Below are 15,869 nucleotides of genomic sequence, written 5' to 3'. Positions count from 1 at the left end.
TAGTTTTCCTGTGCAGGATCAATAAAGTTGATGTTTTCTTAGGTAGTCTACACATTTTCACCAATTGTAAACAAACAGTTAACAACACAGTAAGGGCAAGAAAGTCTTACAATCTTTCACATAATAATACCTCAGTAATAAGATAGTATGCTTATTGAACGTTATATATACCATCTATTAAAAGTCAACAAGCAGAAATAAAAACAAAAAACATTTTCAGTCTAAAAATGAAAAAGGGCCATAAACTAAAACTCTGATTTAGACCCACTTTAAGCATTATGCTGAAATGAATTTGAAAACAAATGCAGGAAGCAAATGCATCTCAAATTATTTTTTAGACCATTTTCATTCTCTCCATTTATTTCAGCACGATTTTGGCATACAAAAACAAGCACGATGATGACAAATGAAGACAAACTTGAGTGCCAGCGTACACAGATAAAGCGCTTGGGGAGCAGAACAGGTGCTTCAAAGAAAAGCGAGATCTCAGGTGGATTTCTTTGATTTCATATCTGCTCTGTTCTTCGCCCAGTTTACCGCTGGCTTGCAGAGGAATAAAACACATCACAAAGAAAATGATATTTCTTTAAAGAGGCGAAGACGGGCAACATGGACACGAGCCAAGCCATATCTTTATCATCGAGAGAGGTTTACTAACAGGTGGCGAGAAGTTTGAAAGGAGGGTTCAACTTGCCTCACTTTAAGGGCGACGGTAAGATGGGTAAAATATGGCCGAAAAGTCCCAGAGCCACAAATATAAACAACTCAAGAAAAAAAAAGATGCATATTCAACCTTGACAACCTCCATGTTTGCTTTATAGTAAATATAACCAGAGTCTAGAATCAGCTATGTTGATCACAATACACATTTCTGTGATAACATGGGCGTTAGTGACTAAGAATAGTATGATTGCATCATATCAGATGATGAATTAGATTCACACTTGTGTGATCAATCAGCAGGCTATTCCAGCTCGTAATTTACTGTCTGGCTTCATAATGAAAAAGTGCCTGCTTTAGTGACATTAAAAGGAACCAGTTGTCACAGATGGTGCAGATTTTCTGGCCCATCTGATGGCGACTGGATCTTTAAGTCAAATCATATTAAACAGGGACATAGATTAATCTGCTGGCAGAGTAGCTGTACTGTGCTCGCTATACATACGCAACCTATGATGACTGGTTGAAAAGTTCGGTTCAGCCATTTTATTTTTCTTCTTTAAACTTTAACAGTAGCCGTTTCCTCGTGAACTCCAAACAATGTCGTTTCACATATTTTTCAGGTTACTGTATCGAAGTTAGAAATTCCAGTACCGTGACAACACTACATGTTAGAAATGTCAACAACACACCCACACACTCACTGTCAATTCTCCAGACAATGATCTGCTCTATTCACACATGGGCTCAATCAGACATTACACAGACTTTGTGGGTAGCTGGCAGGATAAAGTCTGTTTAATGTCCAGTCTATGAGGACGTGTGTGTTCTCAGTTACAGATCCTCTGGGTAATGTAGGTTTACAGCTTTGGGAGGGGGGCAGACGGACACTATGCAGTGTCAATTTAGTGACATAAACTGGGAAATACATTAAAGCGTCTTGTTTAAACTGGACAAAATTGTGTTGAGTGTATTTTTTAGAAATTTAGATGATATATAACGTTTGTTTCAGCAGCATATTGATGAGGATGCATCAACATGTGGCAGGTTTGCCAGGGTAGCCTGCATGTGTTTGTGTCAAAGCTGTAAAAAGCAGTTAAAAGGTGAAATCCTTTATACATACAAAAACAATATTAAACAGGTTCACTGATAAGCCCCTGCAGTAATGGCGGCTTGTTTACTGTGCCCACAGCCCAATTAGTGTATAAACAGGCACTACGGAAAATAAAAAAATAACAACAGACCAAAAGTGTTGCTGGGCTTAGATTCATGTCATTAATAGCCCACAGGATTCTGGGTTTTTTTCCATTCTGCGTTTTATAAACGACTGTGTGACTATATGTAAAAAAAATTCTTTGACATGGTGTTTGAAAAATAAATTGGGTTTAGATAAAAGAAACACGTATTTAAAGCTCTGACAGTACAGTTTGTAAATCTGCTTGTTTGGAAATATTGCAGTAATTTGTTAGTGAAGGAAGCCTGTCATTTTGAAAGACCCTGAAGAAATGATTTCTGAAAATGCAATATGTATTCAATTAAACCACACGAACAGAATCAAACTTTGACGTGGCATAAATTGAATATCTTTGACCAAATATGGATTTAAAACTGAAAAAAATCTGAATCCCAATGAAGCAAACATCATGTTGGAGCTTTTGTGCTTTAACCGTCTCCTGTTCGGTTTCCTCTCGTTAAGATTTCGACCACATTGCAGATGGTCACCCCTGAGCTGAGCCTGTGTGTATGAGTCCTGTGTGTGTGTGTGTGTGTGTGTGTGTGTGTACGTGTGCTTGCTTTAAAGTGAACCTCATCAGTATTCCCCTCACTCTGGAGGAATTAGATGCCAGAACACTGCTTTTTCTGCCAACTTTGATCCCAGCCCTCCCTTCAGGACCAGTAAGGTGGACAACAAACCACACTCGTTATAGCTCGTTAATGGACCGACACAGGGCTCAGAGCCTCGGGCGGAGTGCAGTGGGGATCACATGCTCGGGAGTGTATGAGTCTAACACGCATCTCAACCTTACCGACTTTCTCTATGCTCTCTCAGTGCTTTAATCAATTCCTGCCTGCTATAGAGAATAACTAACAAATTAGCTCACCCCTCGGCTGTGAAATTAAAATAATGGTCAAATCTAGTTTTAAATTTGTGTGATAACGAGCCGACCAGTAGACGCTTGAGTTTACAAGAGGGTGCTTGAGAATAATTACACTGGTGAATAATGGTTCCTGCCACGTTCTCTTCTTTTTTTCCTCAGCACAGGCATTGACTTTGAAATGCCACGGAACATTTATCATCATTATTTAAAGATCTTCATCTTAATTGAACAGGATATGAACATGTGACATTAAGCTTTAATGAATTTCTGTTGAGTCAATGAATATGAACTCACTTCAGGTCTTCAGATGCCCTCGCCTGGATCAGGGGAGTCTCTACTGAGTGACCAAACACAGCGCCTTCTGAGCCTGGGAAAAAAAACAACATACTTTTATAATTCATAAAATGACAGCCAGGGATGTGTTTACTAAGGCTTATCGAACTTCAGTGTTTGGCACTGACTGAAATGCGTCCATAGCGCAGTATCAGGAACTGTCTTAGGGTGCTTTCACACCTAATCTGTTTGGTTCAAACAAACTCTGGAACATTTGGCTGTTTGGTTTGATTTGTTTAATCTAGTGTAAAACCTGTCAGTCATACCCTGGTATGGAGCAAACTGAGAGCGAGCAGGCTCTGGTTCCCTTCTCTCTTTGATCAGATATATGATGATTTTTCCAATTTTAGACTGGATTTTATTCCTCCAAAGTTCTACGGCTGCTGGTGTTTAGACAACATTTAACATTTGAGATGTTTGACTTGTGTTAACTTAAAAAATGCATTTTGTAGACACTGATCTTTCCATCACTCTTTGCAAAATATCAAAAGTGTTTAGTTTTGCTACAGAAACTTACTGTAGAGTGTATTGTAGAGGTACCAGTATTGGAAATTTCAAACCTACTCACCCTGTTCGTTTTCTGTTAGCTCATTTTGGACAGATTTACATTTCTCAGACACCTGGGCCAAGTTGTTCAGGAGTCATCCGACTTCAGATTGAATTGAATTTTGAAAATGGTTTGGCCAAAAAACAACAAGGATTTTGAATCAGATAAAATCATGTAATCTAGGTTTGAGTTTGACCTGGATCAAACCTTCAGTATGCGTCACTCAAAGCTTTTTAGTAGGATTGGGACGCCTTAGACCCAAACTGGAGAGTGGATTTAAGGTGGATATGAGGAACAAAACTTTTAAACTATTAAACTATATATGCATTTCTACTGTATTTTGCACTCATTTCATGGTATTTTTGCGAATATTCTTGACAATATGACAAATTAGTAAAAAAAAATGTTTAATTAATTTAGGAACATAGAATTGCAACAAAATAAGTGATATAGTTTTACATGTTAATCAGTTTGCCTACAAATATTCAGTAAAAACTACACCAAAATGACCTCTCATTTCTTTAGTTTGTAAACAACAGTAACTCAGAGTGAAATTCAGATTCTGTATACAATATTAATAGTTCAACAAAATCAAATCTACCATATATCACACATTTAAACAGCTCCCACATACAAAAAAATGTACCCTGGATCTACATATACTGTATATAAATCAACAGGTGATCTCCTTCTCTTTTAGCAAAATCCTAAATGATTGAGTTATTTTTTTTCCACCTCGACCTTTATGCTCTGCCATTTCTCCTCTAATCATCACACTGTAACCTGTGACAGGCTGTTATGATACCAGAACTATCACACATTCACATATATGTAGTTTTCTGTCGAGCCCCGAGCATCATGTAGGTTTACATTACCAAAGGTTTAAGACAAAATCACTTGATGACACCGACTCCCAGGTGAGCAGAGTGGAAGAGGAGAGGGAGAGACACTGAATGAGTTCCCTCTGAGCAGTAAGTCTCTAAAAGAGTCCAAGGCTGTTCATAAAACATTCAGGATGCCACAGTTTATTCCACACTACTGAAGCTGCTTCTCTTTTTAGAACCACTGTGAAGTCGGTAATAGTTTCGCTTTCAGCCATGCTTGTTCAGTAATTTGTAACAGTGTGACGTTTGGTTTAAAGAATTTTTTCATATCATATTAAAAATTATACTGGTATTATCATTAATGATATTATATGGCACACCCCTAAATAAAACAAAACAAAAAACAACACAAAAAAAAAAAAAAAATTTCTCCCTGTAAAATAATCCCCAAAATAGTTGTCAGAATTAAAAAAAAAAAAAAAAAAACAACTCAAAGGTCTAGTGTGTAGGATTTATGGGCATCTATTGGCAGGAATGCTATAAAATATTCATAACACGTTTTCATTTGTTTCTAATCACCTAAAATCAAACACTGGCTCTAGATAGGGCCGTTCATTTTTTCACGTAACTCACTGTAGTTCAGCTTCACAAGAAGCACGTGGGAAAAGTGTCAGTTCTGCAATCTCACCACTAGATGCCACTAAATTCTACACACTAGACCTTTAATTTTAAGTATCTTCTTTCATTTTAAAGCAGCTGTGCGGAAATTTTTACCATTCATAAAACTGTCCCTAGTTCATATCACCCCCCCTTGAAGGTCTGCATATTTATTTGAACCCAACAGCAACAAAAAAGCCTTTCTCTATATGGCTATTTAGCGTAGCCTCGGTCGGGTCGGACACAGCGGAAGTCAGCAAACCAGAATACGGCATCCGGAGGCGAAAGTAAGTCTGCACGCCCGCAGCGGCCCACAGCCATTAAACCACAGAAGAAGAAGGAGCCGTGTTTACGAGTAGGATTTAAGAAACAGGCTAAATGACATGTAGTAGGGAGTAGTGAATGATTTTGGACACATTGCACACTCTTGTACAGTAGGTGGTGGTATGCACCTGGAAGTTGTTTGCGATCCGCCAATAAATTGAGAGAAGAAGAAGAGCTGTGTTTACAAAGAGTGTTCTTCGAGTAAGTGGTACGCAACGGGCATTGCTGAACACATAACAGTTATACCAGATGTGTCTATAAGGACTTGGTTGTAGTTTTGATGTCATGGCGGATAAAGAAGGAGCACCATCTAAAAGAAAACGAACAGAAGAACAGAAGAAGGGTAAACGGGACAGTGATAGGGCTCGAGCCCAAACGCATGTAAACTTCGGTCGGGCATTCACCAAGTGGAGAGAGCTAAGAGATCTGAAAGGTTTTAAAACTGATCCCGAGTTGGCCCTTTTCCTAATCGACAGGTATGTAATTTTTGTTTTTATTTAGAGAATATACCGCAACTTGTTAGACGTTGTTTCACTTCAATATATGACGACATGGAAGTTATAAGCAAGCTAAATGTAACGTTAGCTGATGTGAACCGCTTTTGTCTAGTAACGTTACAACAAACGCCACAAAATTATCTGTGACTGTGACCATGAACACAAATATACAGCAGGCAGTTGTCCTCAGTTTATAAGAAATTCAGAGCTACACCAGAACATTTATGATTTTCCTCTCACTCTCCAAAACAAATGCATGCGGTAATTGCCGGTTGCAGTCAAGATTTTACGAATGAAGCCGAAGGCTGGAGTCGGAAATTTACGACACCAGGCTGTGGGTGTCATACCGCTTCGACCAAAAGGGGCGCTATAATCAACAAAAATGGAAAGTTCCGCACAGCTGCTTTAAATGAATTACAATGACAGTCAAAATAAGCTTCTAATGATTGCATCCCTATGTAGTGTGATTTAGAGCTCTGGTTATCCATATTTAGTAATCTTGAAAAGTTTGTATCTTGATTAGGGCGATACAATCCAATGTTGCTTTGAACAACTGACACAAAGGTAAAATGGATTAGCTGATCCTAGGTAGAGAAATACGGTATTTCCCAATAAATCATTGTGATCCAAATTAAATTTCTTGCGCAACTTGGACCAGAAGATTATAGACTGAGAGTTCATCTCATTTACCTGTGACAGTGAACTTTTCTGTCGTCATGATGACCTCCTCCTCATTTGCAGTTAACAGCAGTCTGCCTCCATCTTTACTCCGTACTTCCAGCCTCTGGCACTGAGCCTCCACAGCCTCAGGTCCTACAGAGAGAGACATCCAGGTTATGGAGCTCCTGGCTTTCAACAAAAAACTCCTTTAACCACTGCTGATTACACCTCAGTGAGGTGCTGCAAATACAATTCCAAGACTTGGACGCTGAGAGTTCAACCTATTTGTATTTGTTTAGCTCTAGTGCATCGTTCAATACTTTGGGAGTACTTCCAGGAGTAAAAGTATATTTTAGTTTGATAATGAAAAAGCATTAAAGAACAGATTTCCACCTAAAAACACTAACAGTCTGCATTTGTAACAATAATGTTCTTTTTGTAAATGCCGCTGTCAAATAAAGGTTGCCTCATGGCTCCGCAAATCAGCTTTGGGAAACTATGTTTGTGCATGTAAGACTATTAGCGATCTGAAATACTGTGTAGAGTGCTTGCTCTGCAAATGAAAGGCGCCCAACAAAGCTGGATCAGCCATGCTTTCACAATGGATGGAGACAAATCAGTAATCTGTTCCGCTGTTGAGGAATATTAATTCCTGCTCTCCAGACTTTGGTGTTTTTCCAGATGTGCATGCAGAAACTTTTAACGTCTCCCTTTCTCGCTCTCTCCTCTCTCTTCCATTAATCCACGGGCTGCGACGGCTGGGGAATTTAATTATTCTCGCCAAGTTTCATCTCATTTCAGACAAAATGCACTTTCTACAAAAGCAGGCACTAATTTTCTGAGGAAGGTCAAGCGTGACCAAAAAGTGTCATATCACCAGTCTTGTCAAATCAGCATCAACTCTCAACTTATGTTGGCTAAGATCAATAGCTATTAATGTTAATAAGCAGGTCATTTGCTTTCCAGTGGTCATTAATCATGTAAATGACTTTGGTAATTTGGACTGACTGATGGTTGAACTTGATGATAATAAGAAGAATCCATTGCCCTTTCAATAAGTGCATGAAAGGTTAGTGTCTGGAAGAAACTACAGAGAGTCTTTTCTAAAGGCACAGAGACGATTAAAGGGAATCTGAAGATGAATTGTTTCGCTAATCTTGATTAAAGGTATTAATAAAATAAGACTGATCAGGCAATTTACAGTCAGGGCCGGATTAACCTAAGATCACTTTTTTATAAATTGTGCAGGGAGAAAAAAAAAAGGCCGAACCTAAGTGTAAATTAACAGATCACTTAATTATAATTACATGATTCTTTTGAACATTAAATGACACAAAGGCAACAAAAAAAAAAAAACTACCTTGATGCCACACCCCAGACAGTGATGTCACAGCAGGTGTTTCCCATCAGCTGTCAAAGCCAAGAGCCTAATTGTAAATAAAAAGGATGTGTACAGTAGTCAGAAACGGAGACTCACCCACTGTGAGCTGACCGGTCAGCTGGCCTTGGTCGTTTCTGGCGTTCAGCGTCACGTTCTTTTCTGACCCCAAGACCAACAAGCTGTCCTAGGGGAAGCATGAATGGGGAACGAAAGAAAGACACCAGGACAGGGAGACAGACAGAAGAGAAATGTGTTACATTAGGATCTTAAATCTTATACTGGAATCCCTTTAGCAGGAGGGAGAATCTTAGCTGAGTGAATTATCCACTTACTTGCCTTTGTCATAATGCCACTGGTGTACTTAAACTTGACACTACAACAACAGGTCCAACAGGGCAAGAAAAACAAGCAGTCAGACAAGTTGTAGACGAGCCAACAGTTAAAACCGACTATCTAACCCTGTTTCTTTAAAGCAATTGCCGTAGAACTATTTTAAAGCGACACTTCACGCCCCCCAAAAAATACATATTTTTCCTCTCCCCTTTAATTCTATAAACAGACACACATTTTCATGGACAATCTTAAAACTTCCTGACCATTCACAACTTATAAAATGAACAGAACTGTGTAGTGTACTGTACTCCAAATGTTAATTACTGTGTGAAGATTAATCAGCAGACTTTTCCAATCTTCGTTCATATTGACCTCTAATACTTCAAACTACAGGCAAGGTCATACAAGCACTGAGTGTACATCAGTCTGGCAATAACCTTTAAGCATGAGGGAAAATGAAAATGATTAAAATATCATTGTATTCTTAATGCATTTGATTATACATAGAAGAACAATGCGGAAATGTAAGAATGTAGGGATATGCTTTTTAAACCTCATAAGTGGAAGTGGAAGGTTAACTATGGAGCATTACCATAAAAATTAATTTCACTACATACAACAAAAGTCCTGACTTTTCTAAATCTTCCAATGATTTTTGCTAATTCCATGAATTTTCCAGGCCTGGAAAATGACATTGTGAAATTCCAAGACCTTTCCAAGTTTTCCATGACTGTAGGAACCCTGTATTTATCTCATCTAGGTTGTGTTGGCGAGAGCTGCGGAGTGTTGGAGACATCGGCCATAGAGATGTCTGCCTTCTCTTCAACATAATGGAACTAGATGGCACTCAGCTTGTGGTGCTCAAAGCGCCAAAAAACATTTGAAAAACTTAACAGCAATGTCTCTTTCCAGAAATCATGACCCCATTACTCAAGATAATCCACAGACCTTGTTGTAATCAGTTTTATGTAGGAACGATTTTCTTTCTACCAAACTACACTCACCAACCGTATCACCACGAAGAAGTAAGTGTGCATCTCCTCATAGAAGAGAGGCTCATGCTTGTGACAGCGTGAGATCTAAATATTAATGGCATCCTCCTCAGTTGAGCTCAGTGGTGCTCGGTAAGCTAGCAGTGGATGCACGCTTCTGCATGATGATACTGTTGGTGGGTGTTGTCCAGTAGAATGAAAATAGTTCCTCCAAGAAACTTCTCACAACAAGGTCTGTCGACTATCTTGAGTAAGTTCCATTATATTTGAGACAAGGCAGACATCTCAAACACTCTGCAACTCACACAAAGGCAATCTAGACTGATAAACAGCACTACGGGTAAGAGGGAAAATAGGGATTTTGGGATGAACTGTTCCTTTAAGAATTATCCTTTAAATCCCCAGACTCAGCAGCCATTAAAGAAAGTCACTGCTGCATCTCCACAGTCTGTATAAGTACACCAGCATCAACACACAGCAGGTTGTTCTGTACTGTGATGAGGCCTTTACAAGTGAATCTTTTCTACATATCAACCACTAAATTAAACCACATTAGGATTAAAATGGAGCAAATGGAAACTAAATTATACAAAGATGAGTAATGAAGTGTAGGTAGAGTTTGTGGATGGCAGGGTGGTTAAGCTGAAGTTGTGTTTTTTTCCCATCAGTGACAAGCGTAGGTGTTATCCTTTCTTCACTGCAGACATTTTAACTCTGGTCCTGTCCTGCTTTCTGGCAGTTTTGCATTTTTCAAGTTTAATTCAGTTCAAGAACTTTATCGTCATTATGCAAGCACAACGAAATTGCAAAAAAATTTTATAGCTGATACTTGAATGATGGTACATGTTTATTGCTGTGAGCATGCAGTTTACTTCTGTTTGAAAAACTGAAACTGAAAATAGCTTATGACACAGAGAATATATTTTAAATATGAGTAGCTATTTTGTTTTGAATAATTATTGGTTATCTCAAGAGTATGTATTTTCTTTTCTTTTGTCTACAGATAACCTGATATCGTATTGTAGATTTTACAATAATATGATACGATCCATATCACATGTGCTATACTGTGTCAGTATTGTGAGGTGCCCAGTAAATCCACCAGACTCTATGGGTCCACATGTTTATGTACAAGCTGGAGCCTCACAGCAGTGTCTGTGTTCATTATGTCTGTCTGTCAAAAGCACAGTAGTAACTGTGAAAACAAAGCTGCAGGAAGTATTGCTTCTTGATCTCTGGTTGCACTTGAGAGGCGCATCTTCTTGAGCAAACACTACACTGTGTTCTTGCTTTCTCCTGGATACTGTGAGTATAGGTATAGACTTACAAGAGCAACAGAAATCTAAATACATCAGAAGTCTCTGTGTGTCCGTTCTTCAATGTTCTCGACAGCCGTTCGTCTGATTGACTTCACACTTTCAGGGTGCATTGCTAAGGACCCCGGCCCAGGAAGTGCAGTGTAGTGTGCCAGCTCTTGAGATTTATGGGACATGTTTATTAGTAGTGCGTCATGTACACACTGTAGTGTACTGAGAGGGGACCCCTATTAACTGTTACACTGCCAAACAGCATGCAGGGTACAGCTCGCTCTTCATCGCTTGCTACAGTACATTCAAGACCAGATGAGGAATTATAGCAAACTCAAACGTTTCAAGCATCAGCAATGTAACTTTCAGAATGACCACTTTTGTGCTCAGAAATATCCTGGTCCCAAAGCAAATGACGCCTATACTTTAGCATTGCTACGGACGCAACTATGTCATGGCAGGTGTAATGCTATGGACCTGATTTTGGCTTCCAACAATTATGAAAACAAGATAATCAGGATTAAATTATTATTATACCACATTCTGTTTGACAATGATGATGTTGTTTTGTCTTGTGTTGTAAATTCAGTGCACTTCTGTTGGCGACTTTCTCACTAAATTTAACGACTTTTCAGACCCTCTGGTGACTTAAATAAGCCCCTAACGTTGTGACCTCTGCAGGTGTAGTTTGTTGAGCTCTCATTGTGTTGCAAAGTGGAGCTCTCAGGATGGCTGCTAACATTTAAATTACGATGGCATCACATCAACGTGCCGATTAGCGGAACGAGACAAAAACAGACTGGAAGGCGAGTCCTTCTCCCCATAGCATTCAGGCAAACTGTAATCATAATACTGGCTTACTATCATCTTACAAATGTTGACATGGAAAACTTAGTAATTGCCTACAAACTGCCATCCAGCAGATATCGTGCAACATTAGCATTCATTCAGAGACAAGTCTGTTTTTTTTAAAAACCAAAAACAGCTGCCTGCTGTGCTCAAGAAACACTGATGAGAGTGGTGAGAGTGAAACCAACAGCAGTCTTGTGTAGCCAGACCTAATTTCACAGCACTGTGTCAGTATTAGAGAAAAGTCTGGAATCACCGATTATATTTCTTCTACAGGGAAAAAATAAACACTCTGGTGTGTTTGTGTTTCTTTAAACCAATCATAGTCGGACGCACCACGTCCAGGATGCAGCGATAGTGCTCTTGCAAGGTAGTGTTTGGGGTGAACTTCTTTTTATGGAACATTTGCACATGGGGAGGTGAGTGCAGTCATTAAAACGGACCCGCAAAAGAAACTTTTACTTAAAAAAAACACTGACAAGACAAAATGTGATAGTTTGTGACTATAATTTAGCTCTGGAGGAACTCACAGGACCGAACAAAAACACAGATGATTTACTGGCTGTATGTGGCTCTAGCACAACATTACTAGAACGATATTAGGGGTGTAACGATACATCGATCCACATCGATACATCGATTCATTGATTAATGATCCAGTTATATTGATGCAAAATGAAAACATCGATCCATATCGTCATCTTAAAGATACACATTTATTTTGAAATTCACATAGCATGTCTGTGTCACCATTTCTGGGCAAGCGCGCCTCCGCTCAAAACACAAACAGAGCTCAGAAATAAAATGGTCAAATCATATTCTAGTTGTTTTTGTGAGTTGATGTAAATGATTGTGTTAGATGGGCATATGGAATCGCGTCATATCGATCACAGGCTCCCGAATCGAATCAAATCAAAATCGTATCATGACAGACTTTGTGATATCGGCAAACATCGTATCGTCATCCAAACAAATCGATATAATATCGTATCTTGATGAAGCTGGTGATTTACACCCCTAGACGATATCGCAGAAGTTTGTGTGAAGTGGAACAGCTTGGTACACTGGTGAAACCCATGTCAGTGACGCATGCTACTACCAGACCTAAAGGTGGCCAATCAACTCCAACTGACCGTGTCCAACGATGAATAAGCATCAGATCAGCATCATAGACATGAGAGACATGAGAGACCTGTGAGACGGTGTCTGGGCTTTTCTGATGTGCATTCATAACTTGTTTTATTCGTTGCAAATCATCACAATTTACTGAAACAGAAAAAGCAGGCGTGCCTTATTGTACAATCCAAATCTTCATCAATACATTTTCAGCATGTAAATTGTTAGCTTGGAGGTTGTTGTTGTTTCCCATAGCAAAGGGGATTTGGAAATGCTAACACACAAACAGCAGAAGGAAGGGAGAAGGCTGGCCGATATCAGCGCCTGATAGCAGGGAGACTAAACAAACAGTAAAGTATCAGGCTGTAAAATCACAGCAATGAGTTGAAAGATACGGAAACACACCGCACAGCGTCTCTGTGGGTTCATCACCACGACTAACCCCTTTCACATTACACACAGTCATTTGACCCATTGTTAATACTAATTAGTGCAGCTTTATTTGTACACACTTTTGTCTCGTGACTGACTTTGCACCATGCTGCATCGCTTTTGTGGAGATATCTTCCTCCATTTTGGACTCTTTAGTCTCTGTATTCCTTAAAGGTCAGCACTGTCAAGACAGTTTGCATTTTTCAGAGTAGCAGGAAAGCACCAAACAAGTTTACTTTGCCTCCACAAGCAAATCCACTGATTGGCTCACAGAGCTGATGATCTGAACTCCCGACCCCCTCATATCTCACAATATTCAGTTCCTGTTAATAGTTTCTGTCTGTTGAATTACTTGTAAATAAAAGTGACATTTGTTAGCATTTAGATAGAGCTTCACATTTGCACTAATGTGTGGTGCGGTGTGTAACTCTGCAGAGGTTATTCAGTTTATTTTCATTCCCTGCTTGCTCCGTCTCGATATAAATGCGCATCATGAACAGAAGTTCTCCAGAAAGCACAGCATCATGGAGAAATTTGAGCTCTTGATTTGAAGCATCCCTTTAAAGAGTTTATAGGTCTTAAACTGTTTCCTGAGGGGCCATGACTGAGACGCCGTTGCGCTCAACACTTCTTTGGGATCACATAAAAGGCTTTTTAGTCACTGCGACCGTTGAGGAAGGTCAAGTGCAGATCAGAGTGAATGCACATAAATGGAGCCTGTTGTTGTAGGTGCAGTGGGCCCCGTCAGACTGAAAAATTACCATGGCTGCTGTAAGGCAAAGGATGCTTCCCTGCATACAATGAATAACATCACAGCCAAACGCAGGAGCACGGCACAGTGCTTCGATGAAATGGTTTAAAACAAAGCCAGCTCATACGATGGCACTACCTTCCTGCAGGCAAGTGAGTGAAAAATAAAATGCAGACGTTTTAAGCACAGATAAAGAGCACTGCTTGGGATTTAACTGTAATCCTAACCAAATATTTGCATGAATATGTTTGAATTTTAATTATTTTTGATTGTTGCGCTAGAAGCTCATTTGCATACTGAGCTAAACAAGTAAATATAATGAAGAAAAAATTGTCACAAGTTGAAAAGGCACGCTTATTATGTCTTAATTTTCCTCATCCAGATATCAAACATTGCAGGCAGGCTCTTTCCATGCAGGGTACAGGCTGTTTCGGAACATGTTTGCAGGCATACTTAATATTTTCATATTTAAAAAGGCCCTTGTATTTCAATGTAATACTGTTAGCCAAATTAAATTGGTTCTAGGGAGCTGGGTTTGAAGGATGTTCAGATCTCTGAGGCACTGCTGCTGCAGTTTGCTCCAAAAGCTTTGATTTTAAACTGTAAGAATTAAACATGTGGATGGCTTCAGCCCTCATCTCATCTGCAGACTTGAATTCACAACTGGTGCTTACAATCATCTTTGTCACGCATCTCCAATGCAAGTAGGTGAGAGTCTGTGAGCGAGAAGTTTCACTCCAATAAAGATACACCTGCATCTGATGCTATTTATAAATCAGTCAGGGTCCCCCGAGACGATAAGGAGAGCCAACAGTCTGAACAGCAGAGATTTGATTAACTGTATCTGGGCAATGTGTTGCCTCAAACCACATTGTTTCTCAGACTGAGGGAGAGAGTTAAATTCAAAGCAAAGATGCATTTTCAGAGTCGATTTCAAATTGCAATAAAAGTGTCATCTGAAAAACAAGAGAATAACATGAATACAATTGTATCAAGAGCCAATTATTTGGTTCACTTCCTCACTCCTCTAAAAAACAATGCATACATAACAATTTTAAACTGTTCATTGCAGGCTTTATTATAATTTGTACGGATGTCCTGATCTTGTGTCAAAGATCAGGATCGAGGACGATCAAGGCATTTTTTAACTGATTGGTATCAGCTATAATGAGCTATACAGAGGATCTGATTCTTTGTTTAACGTCAGCTGTCACACACATGCTTTAACGCAGAGACATGCGGAGTGCAGCTGTCTCCAATTTTCCACTCTCCTTATCTCCTCCACTCAGCTGAGCTCCCGTCTGTATAAGAGCAGGGCCTGAGCCACACCTACGGTAAAACACAACACGCCATAAACGACAGCTAAAATCTAGTATGACGCTGTTTTTTTTATCAGTAAAGTTTTTTTACACTCTTACACTCTTTTTATTTCAGCTCAGTGTGAAAGTATAGTTTAATGGTGCATGGTGTTCACTGAGGCAGAGGAGAGACAGACAGCGGTGCAAAACCGACGACAACCACACTCCCCATGCTACTCCAAGTGCAACAAAAACCCTGGGAGCAAAGAGCACATAAGAGTTCAGGGTTCAACGCTAAGGTTTTTTTTCACTTGCCCGGTTGGGCAAGTTGGTCAGAGATCTATTTGCCCGAAGTCAGTTTTTACTTGCCCTATAAAAATTGTTTAATTTAAGCGGCTATCAAATAACAAAGACTGCAGTTATTTTTATGTTATGTAATCTTTATTCATACTGTATTTATTAATTAAAACAACATACGTCATGTATTGTAGCTTAATTCCTACACAAATATGACAGTGTCAGTGAAAAGTGAAAAATGTGTCAATCGTTCTCCGTCTATAATTTTGCGCCCTACTTGAGCCATGCCCACCTCTATTTATTTTTCACCCCTCTCTCCAGTTCTGCTGTATTAACACCAGGTTTAATATATTTTGCTTCCATCTCTCTGCCCTGCTCTACTCTATATCAACGCTACTTAGCTCTCTCTCTACTCTACCAGTAGACCACCACATCCACCTGTTGCACAAAACGCACATAGCAGTGTTTCCCCTAGGATGGAGTTGTAGCAGCGGAGGTGAAGCACATGCATG

At 39.4% G+C, this 15,869-nt stretch overlaps 1 protein-coding gene across 2 annotated transcripts in view; it reads right to left on the bottom strand.

The window, feature by feature from the left end:
• LOC126404571 (zeta-sarcoglycan-like) overlaps nucleotides 1-15,869 on the bottom strand; it is a 70,582-nt gene that overhangs the window by 29,214 nt on the left and 25,499 nt on the right. For both annotated transcript variants that reach the window (XR_007571497.1, XM_050067899.1), the window contains exons 4-6: nucleotides 8,079-8,166; nucleotides 6,632-6,754; nucleotides 3,054-3,126 (exon numbers count right to left, since the gene is read on the bottom strand). Coding sequence is in view for 1 of the 2 variants with exons in the window: in XM_050067899.1 (XP_049923856.1) it covers nucleotides 3,054-3,126; nucleotides 6,632-6,754; nucleotides 8,079-8,166 (284 nt within the window). In the remaining variant the exon portion in view is untranslated. The remainder of the gene's footprint in view (nucleotides 1-3,053; nucleotides 3,127-6,631; nucleotides 6,755-8,078; nucleotides 8,167-15,869) is intronic.

The sequence above is a fragment of the Epinephelus moara genome, chromosome 17 (genome assembly GCF_006386435.1).
Source record: "Epinephelus moara isolate mb chromosome 17, YSFRI_EMoa_1.0, whole genome shotgun sequence".
NCBI lineage: Eukaryota > Metazoa > Chordata > Actinopteri > Perciformes > Serranidae > Epinephelus > Epinephelus moara.
The sequence above is the reverse complement of the archived record's forward strand: the minus strand, read 5'-3'. Positions and strand labels throughout refer to the sequence as shown.